General features: G+C 34.2%; 3 protein-coding genes and 1 pseudogene across 3 annotated transcripts; all 4 read right to left on the bottom strand.

The window, feature by feature from the left end:
• Nucleotides 1-536: 536 nt before the first annotated feature.
• On the bottom strand, nucleotides 537-1,107 carry LOC116550682 (keratin-associated protein 19-3-like). Its single transcript, XM_032276672.1, has one exon. The coding sequence runs from the start codon at nucleotides 1,066-1,068 to the stop codon at nucleotides 817-819; it is 252 nt and encodes an 83-aa protein (XP_032132563.1). The 5' UTR covers nucleotides 1,069-1,107; the 3' UTR covers nucleotides 537-816.
• A 3,966-nt stretch (nucleotides 1,108-5,073) lies between these two features.
• Nucleotides 5,074-10,450, bottom strand: LOC116550683 (keratin-associated protein 19-3-like). Its single transcript, XM_032276673.1, has 2 exons — nucleotides 10,277-10,450; nucleotides 5,074-5,165 (listed from the first exon to the last, which is right to left on the bottom strand). The coding sequence occupies exons 1-2, from the start codon at nucleotides 10,407-10,409 to the stop codon at nucleotides 5,074-5,076; spliced, it is 225 nt and encodes a 74-aa protein (XP_032132564.1). The 5' UTR covers nucleotides 10,410-10,450.
• A 4,357-nt stretch (nucleotides 10,451-14,807) lies between these two features.
• On the bottom strand, nucleotides 14,808-15,068 carry LOC116550680 (keratin-associated protein 19-8-like). Its single transcript, XM_032276671.1, has one exon. The coding sequence runs from the start codon at nucleotides 15,066-15,068 to the stop codon at nucleotides 14,808-14,810; it is 261 nt and encodes an 86-aa protein (XP_032132562.1).
• Nucleotides 15,069-21,474: 6,406 nt separating this feature from the next.
• LOC116550679 lies at nucleotides 21,475-22,015 on the bottom strand (annotated as a pseudogene).
• Nucleotides 22,016-22,860: the final 845 nt, after the last annotated feature.

The raw sequence follows: 22,860 nt of genomic DNA, 5'->3' as shown, positions 1-22,860 counted from the left end.
TTGCAGTGGGAGTTGTATCAGTCATATATGAGACAATGGCCTTCAGGTAGATGCTAAATATAGAGTGTAGTTCTGACCAGGAAATGAGTGAAACTTCCCAATCTCCTTCTCACAGCTGCAACTGAAGGTGGAAAAAAGGCAAAGATATGCTTGGCCAGAACAATGGTATCAAGAAGACATTCAGCTAACAATAATGTTGCACAGCAGAATATGGGAATGACACTGTCCTTAATGATTCCAGGAACACTTGAGGGATACTTGAGAGGAGCTGACATCCTAAGTAAATAGATAGGGCCATATTATTTTAAATTTCTTGTTAAGATGGTGTCTTATTTGTTCTCAAGCTTCTATTAACATAGTAAACTAGAAAGATTTTTCATCAGATTCCACCATGGAGCTGCAGATCTCACTGCTTCATAAGTAAAACTTTTATATTAAATGCAAAACAAAATGTCAAATAGTAACAACGAAAGCATTGAAAAGAACAAAATATTTATATTTTGATTCATTTATTAGATAAAAGGAAAATACAGGTTTTTGCTAGGATCTTGATAGAAAAATAACATCGTGGCAATGGTAAGAAAAATAAAGCAAATTGAGAAGAACAAATTAGAGTGGTTATACATGAATATGCTCTCAAACGACAGATTCCAAAAGTAAAAAGACAACAAATATTTATAGAAGCAGCTTAACCATTGATAAATATCTGTCCACTGATGCTGAAGACAATAGAATAGATGTTTCTGGAATGAAAGCACAGGCTAGGACCAAACACATTTGGACGTTTCTCCTCTGCTTCCAATTTCAGCAAGTCATTTAGTAAGAGCCAGAGAATCCGTATCCTCCATAGCATGATGGACGGCAGCATCCATATCTGTAGCCTCCAAAGCCAGAGCCATATCCGTAGTCTCCGAAGCCAGAGCCATATCCGTAGCCCCCATAGCCACAGCCATAGCCATAGCCCAGTCTGCGGAAGCTGCCACATCCACAGCCACAGCCATAGCCCAGGCCACCGAAGCCTCCACAGCCATAGCCCAGGCCTCCATAGTACTTGCCGTAGTAACTCATGGTGTCAGGAGTAGTGAGTTGATTTGCTGTTCAGGCAAGATCCTGAGTGTGAATGCCAGCATGTGTATAAGGAGGCTTATATACCCTGGTCAGAGCACATAATGAGCATGTGCCCCTCTTTCTGTGTCGTTCCATGAATTACACTTGCTGGAGGCAGCTCGTTAATCTATTGTCCCCTGACAACACTCAGTAAGAATGCCTGAGCTTGTTTGGCTACCTAGTTAGGTTGTCCCTGAGCGTGTTGCTTTAATTTTATTAGAAGGGATTGCTGTTTCTTCAAAGTCTAAACATTCCAAACCCTAAATAGAATTATTTATTACCAGTCACTTAACATCAGTCACATTAAACATTCTTGAATTTCTAATTAAATGTATTCTCATCACAAGCATTTTTGGAAGTTGTTATAATTGATTCTACAAAATTTCAAGAACTAGCCAAGGTCAAGACTCTTAAACCCATCAGTTTTTTCATAAAGCACACATATTTTGTAGCATGTGAAACAAGAAAGATTTGATTCACCTGTGCATGTCCCTGAAATAAACAAATGTCCCCTAATTTATAGATTTTAAAACTTTGATCATGCACAATTGTTATATTTATTTTGGCCTTTGCACACCAGCATGCGAAACATTTGTTTTGTTTGAAGAATACAGCACAATTGTAGTCACAAGTAGAGAGACTCTTACAGGGATCAAAAGTCCATCTCATGTGAAGTCTTTCCAGAGTTTTCTATTTATATCCCAAGTCCCTTTTCCATTATATGTTCTACCCTCACTGTTACCCAAAAATTAGGATTATAATCTGCTACCATACAGAATGGTTTCTCTTTCTCTACTTTTTGTCATTAATTCACCTCTCTTATATCTTTTGCTGATCTCACTTCAAACTTCACCCAATTCTTTTTCTCCACAGTTCATTACTATATCCAGGTAAAGTTTGAACTAGGTAAAATGTTCTGGCTACAACCTATTTACTCAAATCAACATTTATTCTTTCCATGTAGATTTCCATACTCAATATTTGCTCTTGTCTTTGTCTATTCAGTGCCTATGTTTTTTGTTGTGTTTTGTTTTCAAGTGCTTTCTAGTTAGCCTTTTCTAAGATATCAACTAGATCTTTCTAAGACATTGATTACAGTGTTTCTTATTTCAGGCATATTTCAACTCTTCAAATTATCTGAAATTTTAAAAATATTTGTGCAACTTAGAATAACAAGAAATTCTCTAAATGTGAGGCACAATTATGAAAAATATAGAAAAGAAGGAGAATCTCTTTAGGGAGAGCTGACCAGAGAGTCCTTCAGTTCAGCCCAGAGAGTTAGAAATACCCAAGCATTCCCTCATACCTGATTAAACCTCATCCAGATTTATGTGTATCTTGAAACTTGGAACTCCAAAAATGTATCAGTTTTACATGAGTATAATCATACTGCTAAGCTTTTTTTAGATTTATGAGTAGTTGAATGACACATTTTAAAAAGTTTTACTTCATTTAAAATTTTTATTGATATGTATTTTACATGATTATGAGATACATGTGATATTTAATTTCATGTATAGAATGTAAATTGTTTAAGGTAGAGTATTTGAGATATCCATCACTGAATATTTATCATTTCTTTCTGTTGGGAATAAATCATGTTCTCTCTTCTAGCTACTTTGAAATACACCATATATTGTTAACTATAATCACTCTACAATAGAACTTACACCTTTCATCCAACTTTTATCACCCCTGCACCCACACACTCTTCCCAGCCTCCAATATCTATCATTCTGTTCTCTACATTCATAAGATCAACGTTTTAGCTCCCATTTATGAGTGAGAACATGCGATATCTGTCTATTTCACTAAACATAATGACTTCCAGTTCAAGTGACACTGTGTTTTTTGTTTGTTTTATAATGTGGTATTTCTCTGACCTGCTGAGTGTCAAAATAAAGCCTTGTATTTAGTTGGCATTCAAAAATATTATTTGAATAAATTACATGACTTTGACATCAATGCAAGGGCCATGAATAGCATAAAATGACCAACCTACTGGCTATTCTGGGAAATGTTGTAAAGCTGAACATGAGTTCCAACAAGATTTCTGCTGTCAGAGTAGCATTTAACCAAACACTAGCCTTCCTCTTTGATGTCTGGGTTACTATAACACAATCTCATCTCATTTTTATTCTCCATTTCAGAAAATCAGTCAAGTGATTAAATGTGGGTAACCCCCCATATAGGTCCCGAGGAAGGAAAGCTAAGCAGAATCCTGGCACAATTAGTGCCTGAAGAATGTCTCAGTTTATGGCGTTACTACTCAGCTATCTCCTTTTATATAGTCCTTTATATACAATCATATATTAGTTTATAGAATTAGGGCCTGAAGAATATGTCCATTTATAGTGTTACTGCTCAGTTATTTCCATTTATATAATGCTTTATATAGAATCATATATTAGTTTATAGAATTGGGGCTTGAAGAATATCTCAGTTATAGTGTTACTACTCAGTTATTTCTTTTTATATAATCCTCTATCTATAATCATATATTAGTTCATAGAATGAGTGTCTAAAGAATATCTTACCACTCAGTTATTTCTATATATATATGTCTTAGTTCATACTCAGAGGAATGCCTAGAGTAGACATGGTACAGAGCATGAATTAAGGAATAAGTAGCTTATAGTCAGAGGAATGTCTGGAGCAGACACAGTGCAGAGCATGATTTAAGGGAAAAACAGTTATATCAGTACAAGAATCCACAGCCCAGGCAGCAGCGTTCAGTATCATAAAGATACCCGCTGAATGGCAGGCTGGGGGCAAGAACCACTGCTCCTGATAAAGGAGTTTTGACCATTTCTTGAAAGGATGAGGTTTCACTGAAGTTTATCTTCATTCATATATATATATATATATATATATATATATGTATATATAATTCATTCATACATATACACATATATGTACATATATATGTGTATGTATATATACATATATGTATATATGAAGTATATATGTATATATATACATATGAATATGTATATGTATATATATGAATGAAGTATATATGTATATGTATACATATGAATATGTATATGTATATATACATGTATATATATTATATATATGTGTGTATATATTATATATACATATAGATATATATATTCATATGCATATAATATATATGCATATAATACATATACACATATATACATATATGCATATATGTATAATACATATACATATAAACACATATGTATTATATATGCATTATTATATACGTATATGTATATATGTATAATACACATACATATAATATATAATATATGCATATATATGTGCATATATTATATAACATATTATATGCATATATATGTTATGTATATATGTATACATATATACATAATATATGTATATATATTATATGTATGTGTATTATACATATATACCTATATACGCATATAATACATGTATATGTATATGCATATATGTATATATGCATATGTGGTATATGCATATATATGTGCATATGCACATACATACATATGCATCATATATAATATACATATATGTATATGTGTATATAATACATTGTATATATACATGTATTTATGTATACATATACATATATACATATGTATGTTTTTATATAGTCCACTGTGTGTCTGGAAAAGCTGCAGACACTCAATGCTAGCAGTGAAAGCAGCCAGGAGAACTATGCGCTGCAGGGCCACAGAAGCAGAGCTGCCCAATGCCCTGGGAGTCTACCCCTTGCATCAGTGTGGCCTGGATGTGAGACATGGAGTAAAAGGAGATTATTTTGAAGCTTTAATATTTCATGACTGGCCTACTGAGCTTTGGACTTGTTCGGGGCCTATATGTTTTGGCCCATTTCTCCCTTTGGAATGGGAGCATTTACACATTTATACCTGTACCCCCATTGTATCTTAGAAGTTAGTAACTTGTTTTTAAATCCCCTTAAGGTAACAGACACTGTGTTACTAAAGCAGCAGCTTAGTAGAAGCCAGTGGATCCATATCCTCTGTACCATGATGGGCAACAGCAGCCATCTCCATAGCCTCTGTAGACACAGCCATATTTACAGCCTCCATAGCCATAGCCATAGCCATAGCCCAGTCTGTGAAAACTGCCAAATCCATAGCTGTAACCATAGCCCATGCCACAAAAACCTTCATAGCCATAGTCCAGGCCTCTGTAGTAGCTGTCATAGTAGCTCATGGTGTTAGGGATAGTGAGTTCAGTTTGCTGTCCAAGGCAAGGACCTGAGTATGAATATCAGCATGTTTAGGGAATGCTTATATACCCTGAGCAGAATATGTGATAAACATATGGCTATTCTTTCACAGCATTCCAATTTATTTATTTACTCGATGCAAATCATCAATCTGTTTGTTAGCACAAGGAGAGACACAAACTCATTAAAATCTTTGAGCAGGCTTAGTTGCATGGTTAGAATGCCCTTGAACTTTTTAAATTCTTTTTTAGATGTAATCTTTATCTTGTTGCCCAGGCTGGAGTGCAGTGGTGTGATTTTGGCTCACTGCAACCTTTGTCTCCTGAGTTCAAGTGATTCTCCTCCCTCAGCCTCCCAGGTAGCTGGGATTACAGGCACCTGCCACCACGCCCAGCTAATTTTTGTATTTTTAGTAGAGATAGGGTTTCGTCATGTTGTCCAGGCTGGTCTCGAACTCCTGACATTAAGTGATCCATCTGCCTTGGCTTCTCAAAGTGCTGAGATTACAGGCGTGAGACACCATGCCCAACCAATACATTTTTTTTAAATGACAAAATAATCTGCATCTTCAGTTACACAATTTAAAAATCGTACATAGAATTCTTCATCACTAAGCATATTGAATTATTTGTATTTGACAATGTGTTTTCATTAAATATTTTCTCATTTCTCATTTTTATATCATTCCTTAGATTGTTCTATTTTACCACCACTTAGATTTAAATACATTGATCAAGTTTAAAACTTTTAAATCTAGTAAAGCCTTCAAATATCAAATATATTTATTGAGTTGAGAAATTAAGGCTATCCCTCCTTCAAAGGAAAACAAGCTTTTTGAAGAAATAAATTTTCTGATTAGCTGTGGTAAATACAAAGTAATGAAAAACACATAGTAGGCATAATATAAAACTACTTTAACTTCTATAACAGCTTGCAAAACATCATTCTGGCTTATCAACATAATAAACAAATTCACTTTTACACCAGCCTGAACAGCTTTTCAAAAATATTCTCCCCCGGTGGGACACAATGGCCCACTCCTGTAATTCTGAAGGCCAAGGTGGGAGGATTGCTTGAGCTCAGGTGTATTCATTTGTTTTACACTGCTGATAAAGATATACCTGAGACTGGGAAGAAAAAGATATTTAATTGGACTTACAGATTCCACATGGCTGGGGTGGCCTCAGAATCATGGCAGGAGGTGAAAGGCACTTCCTACATGGCGGCAGCAAGAGAAAATGAGGAAGAAGCAAAAGCAGAAACCCCTGATAAATCTATCAGATCTCATGAGACTTATTCATTGTCATTAGAATAACATGGAAAAGACCAGCCCCCATGACTCAATTGAAGTTGAGATTCAAATGGGGACACAGCCAAATTATATCACCAGGAGTTTGAGAATAGTCTGGGCAATATAGGGAGACCTTGTCTCTACGAAAAAGTTAAAAAATTAGCCAGGTGTGAAGATTCACGTCTGTGGTTCCAACTACTCGGGAGGCTAAGGCAGGAAGATTGCTTGATCCCTGGGAGGTTGATGCTGCAGTGAGCTGTGATCGTGCCACTGCGCTCCAGCCTGGGAGACAGAGAGAGACTGTCACAAACAAGTCTATTTATACCATTCTGCACTTTTCCAGAATTTGCTCTACCTAAAATGTTACCTCGAAATTCAGATTACCTTGTCTTCATGCTTTACAGATACCACTTTTCTTCCACTTCCTACTCAAAATTCGTTACACCTTTATTTTTGTTCTGACAAAGAAAACTGGACAGTTTTTTTTTATTCTCCACAGGTAGTTTTTGAAAACAAACAATTAACAAAAAAAAAAAATCTAACTAGTTTAAGAACCTCATGAATTCTTGAGTAAACCTGCTAGATTTTATAACTTTCATGTTAGGCTAATAATGTACATTGCTGTTTCTGATGCATATAACCATGTCCAAGGGAAATATAATCCAACGGATTTTACAAATGAAAGTCACATTTTATTATTTATTATAAATGAAATATTAATTAATAGAATGTGCCCTGTTTTACTATTTTCAAATAACAAAATAATAAGATATATCTCATTGTGATACACAAATACACATAGGTAGATACATGCACATATATGATTATATAATGCTGTGAAATATGTTAACCAAAACACCCAAATACTTCTGCTTTTTTCCTAATTAAAAAGTAGAACAATTATAATATCTTTTTTGGATAGTGATTCTGAAATTCAGTTGGAAACTGAGAAATGTTTACTTTTCTGATTTTTTTTTTCTCTGAATTCAATGGACTCAATGACTTGCACCATTATTTCTCTATTATGTTACTTTTTGGAAGGTTTCTCCAGGAAGATAATGAGCTAATTGTGAAACTGAGATCCTGGTTCATGTGTGTAGTAATGAAAGTTAAGTTTTCTTTTCTTTTTTTTTTTTTTTTTTTTTTTTGAGACGGAATTTCACTCATGTTACCCAGGCTGGAGTGCAATGGCGCGATCTTGGCTCACCGCAACCTCCACCTCCTGGGTTCAGGCAATTCTCCTGCTTCAGCCTCCTGAGTAGCTGGGATTACAGGCGCTCGCCACCATGCCCAGCTAATTTTTTTGTATTTTTAGTAGAGATGGGGTTTCACCACGTTGACCAGGATGGTCTTGATCTCTTGACCTCGTGATCCACCCACCTCGGCCTCCCAGAGTATTGGGATTACAGGGGTGAGCCACCGCGCCCGGCCCTGAAAATTAAGTTTTCTATTGGCCAAATGATAACTTTTATTTGAAAGATAAAGACATTTTTCCATAAATTCAAAACATTTTTCTTTAAGACACATAAAAATGAATTAAATAAATAAGATGTAATAAAATTTGATAATGCATTTGAATAAAAGTATAATATACAATGTTTCTCAATGTAATCACATTGATGGATGTTTTTATTTTTAGCTCTATAGAGCATGTCCATTGACTTCGAAACTGTTAACCTGAATAAATAAGTGCAAAATAATGGAAACACACAACTGTACCTTCCGTTTATACATATTGTTTTCCTGTAACACCCAGACTGAATTGACTAGAAAAATAGCTGATACCACATGGCTAAACAAGTTTAACATTGCGACTTTCAAATGAAAACTTTAATCTTTTGAAATAGATATACCCATACAGATAAATATAGGTATACTTATAAGTATATATATACATACATATAGATATGCATATAGATGTTACAATTGAAATCTAGATGAAGATAACATCAAAATTAAGAGGTTCAATTCTCTAAATCAGAACAGTAAAATATTATAGATATAGTGATTCTAAGAAACCACCTTTACGTCCCCTGTAAATTCAGTCATGTTATGGAAACTGAGCAGAACTTTCAAGATATCCTCTTTGGTTCATGAAGGGAGAAAACACGATGGGAATAAAGACGTCATGGTGGCACCTGCATTCAGAAGACCTTGGCAATAACCCTGATCCTGACTCTGCCACTAGAACTGGTGTAAGTTTTCTGAATGTTTTTGCTGTTGTCATGGTTTTTAACCTAAAAGATTAAATGAATGTAACTGCTACCGCTTAATGTTTGTTCTAGTTCAGCAACATTTGATGCTACTATGTGACTCAATCAAACACATTTAACAAGTTTTGACCGATTCAAACAAAATGTCTTGATTTTGTATTGTTTGTTGAATATATCATTTTACTTTAGAAAACAGTTGATATTCATTTATGTCTGTTTAAAATTTCATCAACAAAATGCCCCCCTTCCTATTTTTATAAGGGGAGTGGTTTAACTGAAATTCAGCTTTGTAAGAAAGCTTTGTAAGAACACTTTGGATCAAAGTGTTCTTGTCATCAGCTTAGGCTAAAAAATAAATTAGTTGACAACAAAGACTTATTTCTTTCCTTTGTTAAGTTGCAAATTTTTTGATATAATGATAATGGTGAAGAAGATAGCCATATCATGCCATGAAGATCAAGTAAGATAATAGAAAAGCTAGTTGAAAAAAATCAGTTAAATGTTTTGAGCTAAATAGGTTAATCCAATGTGAAAAAAATTCTATACTAATTTAATAGTTACATACATCAGTTGTTCAATGAAAATGTCAAATAAATTAATGTGCAGAAAAGTATGATAGGGTGAGGTTATACCAAATACAGTAATTCTTGGAAAGATAATAAACTTTCATAATTAACCCAGTAATATGGTTTGATCTGTAACCATTTGCTTGCTTTTACAATAAAAAGAAACAAATTTTGAATGAATAAAAGGATTTGTTACACATTTGTAGCTACTTGACAAATACGTCCTGAATTAAATAAAATATATATGCTTGATATACAAATATATAGACATGTTAAGTTGGTATTAATTTTTGTTGTTGCCTTAAATCTGAATATTATCTAAGTAAAAGCAAAATGTTGAAAAACATCAGATTTTTAACCATTTTGAAGTTCTTGTTGTCATTTTAATCTATTATTCTTTGGAGGTATTTATTTATCTATCTGCATGCATGTTTATGAGGTATGTGAAAAAACATAGATTCTCAACCAAGGAGATAGCTTCTCTCGCTGACAATTGAGTAGAATGTAACTGTCATCACATACATATAACTGAGTTTCATGAACAAAACAGAACCATATTGTGTTTTCAAATTAGAATGTTTTATTGGAAGATAGATACTTCAACCAGTTATAAAAGCAAAAGTAGACGATACTAGGATTATGATAGAGATATGAGTGTAAATGGCAAAATTGCCTGAAGTTCTGAGATGTTAAATTATTTTGTGCAAATAGGTCCAGCATGATCTTGGTTGTCCAATGGTTGAAGTCAGCTTTGGAATGTCCTCTTGTAATTTGAAACACTGCGTCGCTGGGGCAGTAGTTTAATAGAATCCAGAGAATCCGTATCCTCCATAGTATGATGGGTAGCAGGAGCCATATCCATAGCCTCCAAAGCCACAGCCATAGCCATAGCCTCCATAGCCACAGCCATAGCCATAGCCCCGTCTGCGGAAGCTGCCACATCCACAGCCATAGCCATAGCCCAGGCCACCGAAGCCTCCACAGCCACAGCCCAGGCCTCCGTAGTAGTTGCCGTAGTAACTCATGGTGTCCCAGGTATTGAGTTTGGTTTGCTGCTCAAGGCAAGGTTCTGAGTGTGAACGTTGACATCTGTGCGGGCATGCTTATATACCCTGACAGATCACGTGACAAACGCTGTCTATTTTAGTGTAATTCTGCATGTTATGCTTAGCTGACCCAATCCTGACATCTGAAGAAGCCCTCAAACTAATTAAAGTGTTTGAGCTTCCAATGCTGTCTTGCTATGCTGTCCCTTTAACATATTGCATCACTTTTATGAGAAGAAATTGCTGTAGCTTCAAAGTCTGTACACAGCAGACCTCAAATAGACTTCTTCGTAGGCATATTGTATTACATAGCTGGTAATGCTATGTTTTGAAATTAAGTATTGCTTCATCTCTGGCTTTCCTGGAACTGTTTTGCTTCATTTATGATTAAATAAAAGACCCTGGTTAAATTCAAGGCCGTGAAATTTATCACATTCTTTCAGAGGTATCTTGTACTCAGGTGAGGTCCCTTTTCAAAGGGAAAAATACATTGGAAAGACTGGAGCCATCTGTCCCCTGCTATGCATAACAGTAAAGAACTTCACCGGGTAAAAAAGTTAAAGCCATCATTCTCCTATTATTCTAGAACATTGGTCATCATAATGAATATTCTCTTTTATTTTGTTTTACTAGTTTAAAAAATAAAAATCGTTTTGATTTAACAACATAACAGAATATTGCTCAAGCACTGAAGTCAAATCACAGTAATCAAAAATTTATTTTATAAGCAGCTTTACAAACTATTCAAAAAATTTTTTTTCATATCCATCCTGACTCCCTTACTGACATATTAAACATCCAAGGTGCTACCAAAAATGCAGGTTATATTGCCCCCCTCTCTTATAAACACCATCATTCCCTTTCCCTGATCCACACAACTGTCCTCTTATCAATACACTCTTTTAATTCCCATTAGGGTCTGGGGCTAAGTGAGATGATGAAATGTATGAATTCTCTTTGCCTCCCATCATTTTTCATTTAATACTTACTTAAATTTGTATATTATATAATATCTTCATTTTTTCATATTTTTGCCTTTATATTCTCTTTACCTATTGTACGTTCCTTTTCTTTCCTAAAAGAAAATAACTACCTATGCAACAATCCTGCATGTTCTTCATATGTACCCCAAAACCTGAAATGCCATAAAATTAAATAAATGGGGGAAAAAAAAGCAAATAGCTAACTAATCTTTACTAAGATGTTAAGTATTTATTAAAGCACTAGATGTTGCAAATATATGCCATCGCCAAGGAACCTGGGAAATTCAGTAAGAGACTGTTACCACTGTGAATGTATTAGAAATCCCCCAAAGTATGTATAATGTGAAAACACGGAATGAAGAAAATAACAATTAAAGACAAAGAGTACCTCAGCTGACTCTAAGAAGTTAGTCACCTAGACCTAAGGCTGATCTCAAACCCCACCCACATAGGCCCTTAGCTTTAAGCTTAAATATATAATTTCTTATTGGATTTTTATTATTTTGAATACACTGTTCAGCTTTTGATGAGTTTATGAGTAATTTTCGAATTATAGCTTCAAATTATACATTTCTCCAACTAGATTTGTTGTCTGCAGTTCAATGACCAGCATGCAATAGAGACTCAATATATAAATGTTGAATAGACAAATGAATTCTAAAGTTCTTACAGGTAAAAAATGTTACATCTCATTGGAATGAACAGTACTATAAATGTATCCAAAAATAAGGATTTAGAAGAGAAATTAGCTCAAATAGCTTGCTTTCTTTAGAGGAACAAATCACTTATCATTTTATTTGCTTTTTTGTTGCTATTGTTTAAGGTATATTTAAAAATACTTAAGTCTTAAGTATACAAGTTGGTGATACTTTGCTTATACTTATGGACCACCTATATCAAGCATACCATAATTCCCTATATCTGTCTCTTGACTCTACCAGCTAATATTATTGCTGGTAGAGTAACTATTAACTTCCTAGATAAGGTTTTCTTGTTCTGTACTTCACTTTAGTGGTCTCATATAGTATACTGACATTTTCCATTTCCATCCCCAATTATTCTGTGCATCACTGTCTATTTGGTAGATCTCTATCATATGTAATGTGAATTTTGTTGTTTTAATTTGTGAAAAGTAATCTACTACATGAATAGAGCACAACTGATTTATGATTCTGCTCTGGTAGACCTATATTTGAAGAATTTGGGGGTTTCAGTTTTGATTTGGTTTTGTTTTTGCAGCGAGCATGAACAAAGAAAGATGCTATATGCCTTCTTATAAAGATTCTTTTATTCTTTTCTTTTTCTTTTTATTTATTTATTTTTATTTTTATTTTTTTGAGATAGAATCTTTCTCTATCACACAGGCTGGAGTGCAGTGGCACTATCTCAGCTCACTGCAACCTCCACCTCCCAGGTTCAAGCTATTCTCCTGCCTCAGCCTCCCAAGTAACTGGGAGTACAGGCATGCATCACCATTCCCAAATGCAAAATAATTTTGTATTTTACTGGGCTGAGGTTTCACCATTTGGCCAGGCTGGTCTCAAACTTCTTACTTTAAGTAGTCCACCTGCCTAGGCCTCCCAAAGTGCCAGAATTACAGGAGTGAGCCACCACACCCAGCTAAGATCCTTATTTTTAGACCTAGCCTTTCCTATAACTTTGTTATAGCTGGTATAGGAATTGCTAATTTGTAACGTATCTATACTTATTTTATACATTATATATAATTATATATCATTATAAATAACAAATACTATTATATATTATATAATATATATTTAGCTTCCATAGTTTCTACCAGTCTCAAGATACAGTATTATATTTAAGAGTTGTTAAATTTACTGTGCCAACAGGGATGTTTGAGAGTTTCAGTTGCTTCACATCCTACCCTACACGGATCATTTTCAAACTCTTTAAAGAATTGACCATTCTTCTGAATACAGTGATATCTAAATATTATTTTAATTTCTCTTTATTTAATAATGATATTCAGCAATTTTACATATACTTATAGGCCATTTAGATATCTTTTTTTTTTTTGAGATGCCTGATTAAGTATTTTGTTCATTTTTAATTGGGCTAGTAATATTTTATTACTTATTCTCAGGAGATCTTTATGTATTTGGGTATAGATGTTTTAATACAGATTTATGTATTAAAAATATTTTCATTCAATATGTAGATTTTTTCACCTTAAAATGGTATCTTTACATAAATAAAATGCAATAATATAATAAACTCCCATTTTAAAATCTTTTTGTTTTATGTTTAATGTTTTCAGTTCTAGTTTTAAAAATTTTGACTACCTCTCACATTGTTATTTAAAACTTTTGTCTGTTTTCTTTAGACTTGTTCTATTTTTGTGATTATTTTTAAAAAGGCAGTTGGTAATTTGAATATTACATTTTTTATTAACTCAAGCTAAAGCAACATAATCACAAGTAAATCAAACAGGTTTCAGACACTGCCAAATATGCATCTATTTTGGGGCTATGGTCTTGTTGTAATGGGTTTTTCCTAAGATAAACGAAGCTCTTCCCTGAAAGTAAAGATATTCTGCAATACTTCTTTTAAATCCTGCAGTGACCCATAAAACCAATGAATCCAAGTTCAATTAATTTGGTCATACTACATGGTACTAGAAGTAACAAATGCTTTCTCTAAGCAGTTAAATTGATTATTATACTTATTTATAGCTACAGAAGACCTTTTCCTGTATTGAAGTAAAATACCACTCACAATTAGGAAAATGGAAGAGCTACTGTCATCCTCTGTCAAACTAAGTAGTGTAGTCCTCCAATGGAATTATTGATCCAGTCAAGGGGCAGTGTACGTACTTAGACTGACTAAAAGTGTGGGTCTTACTAGCAGGCTGTATAAACCTATTCTTATGTTTAGTAAATAAGTCTCAGCCTTTCTAATTCTTCCTAATATTTTTATACCATTTGAATTTATCTTTGTTTACTAATTACTTTTATTTAGATCCAGATATGCTAGAAATTAAGAGGTTCAAGATTCATCAAAATCTTATATAAAAAGAAGCATATAGTGTGAAAAGTAGACTAATCGTCATAAACTCAGCTGTGACTGTTACATGAACATGTAACGAGAATTTTAAGATTATTGGGAAGCTCTCAAGAAAAGAAATATGCAATGAAATGGAGAGTCAGCATTTACATAAATAGATAAATAAATAAACAGAAACCATGTGTGCTATTTCAAATTGAGACAATTTATTGCAAAAGGAACTGAGCAATTCCACAGTTAGGAAAGTACAGATAGTGGATGTCAGCAGACATAATATAGACAATTATAAAATAATAACAAATATTCCTAACATCTTAGATGCTAAATGTTTTTTATCTTGGACTGATCCAGTGCGACCTTACTTGATTCAATATTTGGTTAATTTGAATGTTTTTATGACCTCTGATGTTGGGTCCTCAGGGTAGAATTTAGAGAATCCGTATCCTCCATAGCATGATGGATAGCAGCAGCCATATCCATAGCCTCCAAAGCCAGAGCCATATCCACAGCCACAGCCATAGCCCAGTTGGCAGAAGCTGCCATATCCACAGCCGTAGCCATAGCCTAGGCCACCAAAGCCTCTACGGCTGTAGCCCAGGCCTCTGTAGTAATTGCCATAGTAGCTCATGGTGTCAGGAGTGGTGAGTTGGTTTGCTGCTCAAGGCAAAGTGCTGAGTATGAATGGCAGCAGGTGTAGAGGGAAGCTCGTATACCCTGGTCAGAGCACATGATGAGTCACATGCATATCTGATTTTTTTGTGTGTGTATCTGTTTTAATTAGCTACTTAACACAAATCATTCATTTTCCTCTGACACAAGAAGAGGCCCTCATATTCATTAAATTGTTTGAGCTTGCTTTGTTGCTGGGTTAGGGCAGCCCTTAAAAGTTATTACATCACTTAATGAGAAGAAATTGCTGTATCTAAAGTCTTGGCATACCAGACCCTAAATAAATTTTTTCATAGCTAGACATATACATCAATCATATTTTATAATGTTGTATTTTTCAGTTAAATATTCCTTCATCTCTGGTTTTCTTTGAAATGCTATGCTTCACTGACAAATTAAATTAAAGAAATGGGTCAAATGCAAAGCTCTACAATCTATCATACCCTTTTATCTCATTCCTCAGCTCCCCACCCTACAGGTGAATTATCTAACTCCTGTGGAGATAAGGAAACAGAAGCATTTGAAAGCCAAAAGACATCAACTCAACTGTTCTGAACACCAATAAAGAATTCTAGGAAAAAAAGTGTGTATATTTTCTTTAATTTTAGAACATTATAACTACTATTTTTCTTTGCGTACTATCTTGACTAATAAAAAAAATTTCTGTGTTTTACAATTTATGCACCAATATTCATATATAATTCTAAACTAAAATCCATAGTTTAGGTTAGTATTCACTCTTTGCATTCTATAGTTCTATGATCTTGACAATGATGGAACAACATTGTTCAGAAACAGATTTTAAAAAACAGTAATAAAAAATTTATCTCAAAAGCAGCTTTAAAAACTGACCAAAATATTTCTTTCAAATTCTGACCCATTTTTCTGATAAGACACCAAACCAAGGTGCTCCCAAACACGTATATTACATTTCATCTTCCTCCTTGTGTTTATATTCAGCATTTCCCACCATTTCCTCACACATATATCTGATATCTTATGCAATCTTTCTTTAAAATTCATAGATTTTATTTTTAGAACTGCTTTACATTTACAGAAAAATTAAGGATGAAATACAGAATATACCTATACTCAGTCACACATATAAATGTTTCTCAGTATTATTAATATACTGCAGCTGGGTGCAGTGGCTCATACCTGTAATTCGAGCACTTCGGGAGGCTGAGGCGGGTGGATCACGAGCTAAGGAGTTCGAGATCAGCCTGGCCAAGATGGTGAAACCCTGTCTCTACTAAAACTACGAAGTACAAAAAAATTAGCCAAGCGTGGTGGTGGATGCCTGTAATTCTAGCTACTCGGGAGGCTGAGGCAGACAATTGCTTAAACCCGGGAGCTGGAGGTTGCAGTGAGCCGAGATTGCACCACTGCACTCTAGCCTGGGTGACAGAGAGAGACTGTACCCCCCCCCAAAAAAAAAAATATATATATATATATATATATGCCATTGGTATTGTATGCTTATTGTGATTGATGAACCAGTATTGATATATTGTTACTGTATTATGTGTGGTATTATATTATCAAAGTTCATAGTTTAATTAAGGTTCATTCTTTATGCCATACAGTTCTATGGGTTTTGACAAATTCATAAGTCATGTAACAGCTATTACAGTATTACACAAAATAGTTTTTCTGCCCTAAAAATTGCCTGTTCTCCACCTGCTCTTTCCTCACTTCTCCCAAACTCCTAAACACTACTGATTATTTTTTTCAGAATGTTGGAGTTGGAATTGCACAGTATTGTGGCCTTTTCACATTGACTTCTTTTATTAGAAATATGTTTTTAGGATTATCCATTCCTTTTTTGATAGCTCATTTATTTTTATCACTGGATAATGTTCCATTGTATGAATATACTATAGAAAGATTATCCATTCACTTATTGAAGAGCATGTTGGTTGCTACCAACTTTGGATAATTATGAATAAAACTTCTATAAACATTTGTATTCTGGTTTTTGTGTAGACATGTTTTACCTCATTCAGGTAAATACCAAAATGGACAATTACTGGATTGTATAGTAAAAGCATGTTTAGCTTTGTAAGAAACTGCCAGATTGTCTTCCAAAGTTACTCTTTCATTTTGCACTCACATAAGCGATGCATGTGAGTCCTGCTGCTGCACATTCTCACCAACATTCTCACCAGCATTTGTTGCTGTCAGTCTTTTGAACTTTGGCCATTTGAGTCGGTATGTTAAAATTCAGTTACAATATCACCCAGCCTCTGTCCTCCCATCATCCATTAGGTTATAATTACTAAGTGAAATTTGGAAATATGTAAAATTTCTTTTTGGTCCCCATCCATTTTCATTTATTTGATAATTTTTTTTGCTTCATTCTTCTAGTATCTTTACTTTTACCATATCAGCTTTCATTTGTATTTCCTTTGCCTATTCTGTGCTTTAAACACACACACACACACCTTTTTCTTCCCAGAAAATATCATGCTAGACTACTAAGCTGTTAAATATTTACTAAAGCATATGATATTAAAAGATTATTTAAATCAAAGGGCTATTTGAAGTTCAGTAAGATACCGTGAACATTAGAAATGTTTTCAGAATCTTCAAAATGTATGTATAATATTACAAAATAACAGGCAGAAAAAATAACTTAGGGTACAAGTCCTCAGCTGAATCTAGAGAATTTAGTCACATACAGCCACAGCTGACGCAAAACATGGTTAATTCAGTTGTGCCCTTAACTTTAACCCCCAACCTTTAAGTTCTTACTATGATCTCAAATATAGTGATCAGTTATTTTTAGTCTTATAAGTAATTTTCAAAGGATGCGTTTTCGCAACTGAATTTGTATACTTCTTTGCAATAATTACCATGTAGTAACAATATAGTACATAAGTGGTGAATGGATGAATAAATTCTGAAATCTATGTCTCTCAAAGGCATGAGTAATTCTCTGACTGCATCTGAACAATAGGGATTTAAAGATGAAATGAGAGTTCGGTGAGGTGGCTCATGCCTCTAATCACAGTACTTTGGGAGGTTGAGGGAGGAGGTTCATTTGAGTCCAGGAGTTCGAGACTAGCTCGGGCAACATAGTGAACCCTCCTTTCTACTAAAGAAGGAGAAGGAGAAGGAGGCAGAAGAAAAAGAAGAAAAAGAAGAAGAATGGCATCTGACTTTAGAGGAACATATAACCTTCATTTTATTTCATTTGTATTAGCTCTTTATTTTGAAGCATATCGTACACAATAATAATTATATCATAATATAAATGTAAGTATAATGTTTGATAAATTTTTGCATATGTACATACACTATCTACACCAAGCACACCCTAATCCACAACATGTTCCATTGCTCCATTATGGTAAATATTATTCCCTAGAGATAACCATCTTTCTAGTTTTTAATACCAGCTTCAAAACGTCTTGTCAATAATTTTCCAAAATCTAGTTTCCTAAATTTACAGTCTAATCCATAATGCAAGAACTGCGCAGTATCCTGAGAAATGTAAGACAATTCTAGCTGTTCCACATCTTTGACAATGCTTGTCACTTTTAGACTTTGACTATTATTCTGGACATGTAGTAATATCTAAGTATTAATTTAATTTAGTTTTTTTCTGATGACTAATGATACAGACCACCATTTTATATGTGTATTGGCCATTAGATATTCTCCTTTTTTAAAGTACCTACTCATGTATTTCATCCATTTTTAAGTGGGTTTGTTATATTCTAGCATCGATTTGTGGGAGCTTTTTGTGTATTTGGATATCGGTACTTTGAAAAGCTTTGGTTAGAAAATGTTTTCTCCAAGCATGTGGTTTCTTTTCTCCACTTTAAAATATTGTTTAAATGTAAATAGAATATCTTAATATAAGACACAATGTATTAATATTCATATTTTATGTTTTATGCTTTTTTGTCCTAATTGAGAAACTTTTGTTACCTCACATCTTATTCTCAATTTCTTTCTCATGTCTTTTCAGAACCTGTTCCATTTTTACAGACCATCCTAAATCAAAAGACAGTAGCTAACTTGAATATTTAATTCTCGTTATTTCAAAAGATAGCTATAAAATCACAGATAAATGGGTTGAATGACATCATGCTGCCTATTTTGCTTTGTTACATCTTTTCTCAGTTGTGGGGCTGATGATCCTGTGATGCATTTTCTCTAGACCAGGTTATAGCTTTTCCTTGGAAGGAAATGTATTCTAAAGGTATTCTTTTAATTTCAGCACAAATCAATGCAATCTAACAACTAGAGATGTAACAGTATGATAAAATTGCGTCATACTAAAAGCGTTACTTTCTCTCAATGGTTATATTAATTGTTCTTCTTCTGACATAGACAGTCTTTCTTCAGACTATGATGCTATTTATCACTTAGGGAGTAAAAAAGTTTTCATGTGAAATTCTGTCACACTCAGTAAAAGTAACCAGTACAGTTCCGCAATGGAGACACTAAGATATTTTTACCGAGATCTATTTATTGTGAAACTACAACATCTCACTGGAATTGAATAAAAGAATTGGTCATAGTTTCTGGCTAAGCAAATCCATCCATATGTTCAGTAAACAAGTCAGAGTTTTTCAAATGCTTATGATTTTTTTTAAATGTTAAAATATTGGATTTTCATTATTGACTAGTTGTTTTTACATGGATAAAGCTAAATTAGAAATTGCTATGTTCAAGATTCTACAGCAGAGTGTTTACAAATGAAAATAAATAGAGGTGGTCCTTTGGCTGTGATAATTAAACTCCTCAGACACACATGAGCCTTCAAGGTACTTTATGTGACAGCACACAAGAAGAGAAGCACAAAATGAATGGGATGGTGAGCATGGGGAAGTAGAATGCCTGATATTCAGAAAAACTGGGCTCTGGTCTAGGTTCTCCCTCTCACGCCATTTTTGATCCTTAGCAAATGATTTCACTTTTTGGAGTTTTTTTTTTTCCCCATTTAATGTGGTAATAGGGTAAGCACTGGGAAACCTTTATAATAGTACCCCTACATGCTCCACAGTTCTTTTATATTATTTTCCTGGTATTTTTGAATTTGCTTGACTGTTTCAGTACTGAAATATATTATCCTTGAAAAATATGTAATAAAATATTACATAAAATAAAATATGTAATTTTATATGTAATATTTTATTTTATATGTAATATTTTATTACATATTTTTCATAGGCACATACTATTTGAAATAGCAACGCAAAAAGTTCTATGTTTGCTTGTTGGAGGTTAAAAGACTTGGCTAGAGTGTTTAAAGCTTCAGGTCAGTCACAGCCTTAATATTAATTACTTCACAAGTGATGGCAGTGATTTCTGTATTTCCTTGGTGTATTGCAAAATATTTAAAGGTGCTGATAATATGAAAGAACAATTTCACGTCACACCACAATGAACCAGGAAGAAAACATGATAGAAAGTCACAAAAAGTTCCTTTTCAATGTATATTCAGATATATGCTTTGTCTTATCACTGCTTTTCTAACCATTAAAGAGGCCAAATAAACATACATTTTGAACAAATGGTAGGAGTACATGCTGTTCATGTTGGTCTCCATTTAGATATTAAAGTTTATAAAGTTAATATTTCAGGACTGAATTTAAACACAGACATTATCTAACTGAGAGCACTGAAATGAAAAAGCTATGGTCAATATGATTCAGTGTTCCAAAGAAAAAAGCTTCTTTTCAGTTGAGTGTTACAGTTTTCATTTGTGCATATGTACACTTTACCTTTGTACAGCATGGATTTGGACTAAGCAAATGCACTCATACTCAGATTTTGTTCTACCTCTGCCACTCCTGAGACAGCAAGAGCAATGCCCCCTTTCCTCCTCCTCCTTGGCCTATTCAATGTGAAGACAATGACGATAAAGACATTTATGATGAGCTGCTTCCACTTAACAAACAGCAAAAATAAATTCTCTTCCTTATCATTTTAATAACATTTTCTTTTCTCTTGTTTACTTTATTGTAAGAATACAATATATAATGCATATAAAGTTCAAAGTATGTGTTAGTCAACTGTTTATGTTATCATTGAGGCTTCCAGTCAATAGTCAGCTACCAGTAGTTAGGTTTCTGGAGCATCAAAAGTTATATGTGGATTTTCAACTTCATGGGGGATTCAGTACCCCTAACTCCTAACTCATACACTATTTGAGGTCAACTGTGACCTTTGAATGCAGATATATACATGCATACACATACAGCCATATAGATAGGTGCATGTATACACAAAATTCAATATATATAATATACTCTATATGTATAGTAGTTTGTTCTTTTTTTATTGGGTATAATTACAAATAACCACTTTGCCATTTTGAGTCAAGCATAAAATAAAAGCCATGTATTTGCTTTAAGTTGGCATAATTTATTGTAAAAGAAACAGAGAAACCCCACAGCTATAAAGGTAGAAATAAGACACATCCAGAGACATGAAGCAACAAATTATGGAATGATAGATATTCTTAAAACTCTTAGATGCTAACTGCCCTTTATCTTGGATTGATCCAGGGTGACCTCGTTTGTTTGTTAGTGCAGTCAATATTGCAGTTGGGTGACCTTCTTATGGCCTCTCATGTTTGATTGTCAAGGAAGGATTTCAATAAAATCCAGAGAATCCATATCCTGCATAGCATGATGGGTGGCAGCTGCGGTATCCATAGCCTCCGAAGCCAGAGCTGTATCCGCAGCCTCCATAGCCACAGCCACAGCCCGGTCTGCGGAAGCTGCCACATCCACAGCCATAGCCATAGCCATAGCCCAGGCCGCCGAAACCTCCACAGCCATAGCCCAGGCCACCGAAGCCTCCACAGCCATAGCCCAGGCCTCCGTAGTAGTTGCCGTAGTAGCTCATAGTGTCAGGAGTGGTGAGCTGGTTTGCTGCTCAAGGCAATATCCTGAGTGTGAATACCAGCCCGTGTAGAAGGAGGCTTATATACCCTGGTCAGAGCATGTGATGAGTCACCTGCATACCCTACTTTGCTGCAGTTATTTGTATTACGTTTGATGTTCCAACTGGTATATCTGTTGTCTCCCGATGCAGAGAGAGGCCCTCATTCTCATTAAAATATTTCAGCTTACTTAATATCTTATTCAGGACATGCTTGATCTTACATGCTTTGCTTTTATGAGAAGAAATGGCTGACTGTTCAAAATATGCACATTCCAAATGCTAAACTGAATTGCCTATTACCAGGTATATTACATCATCTACACTTTATGGTATTCCTTTTATAATTAATCGTTTCCTTTGTCTGTCATCTTCCCAACTGATAACTTTACATTCAACTAAGTTTACAGCTATTTCTTTCAATGTACAGATGTTGAATCTGTAATTTTAAAAAAAGAAAACTTATTTATCAAGGTGAGGTCTTCAGAAAGTGCCTATATTCACAATACATGAAAACATTTGAAATCAAAATGACTTTAATGCCCTGCTGGGTACAGTAGCTGAAGGACTCAAAAAAAGAGAGCATATGTTGATTTTTAGCATTTTATTCACAATTGCTTTTATGCTATTTTTGGCTTTGCACACCAGCTTCAGAACCTTTTGGTTGCAATATATGTAAGAATTAATTTTAGAAATTGAGGGCACAAAATCCAGCTCCTATGCAGGCTTATCAGAGTAGCAGTTCAGTTTTCCATTCAAATCCCAAAACTCTGCTTTATAATTGGTTTTATTCAAAGTCCGACTAAAACTGCAGATTGCCTCTGCCTCTGTTCTTGCATACTCTAGCC

The sequence above is a fragment of the Sapajus apella genome, unplaced genomic scaffold, assembly GCF_009761245.1.
Source record: "Sapajus apella isolate SASKATOON/1434 unplaced genomic scaffold, GSC_monkey_1.0 scaffold8, whole genome shotgun sequence".
Lineage (NCBI taxonomy): Eukaryota > Metazoa > Chordata > Mammalia > Primates > Cebidae > Sapajus > Sapajus apella.
Note: the sequence above shows the minus strand (reverse complement) of the source record. Positions and strands in the feature narration are given on the sequence as shown.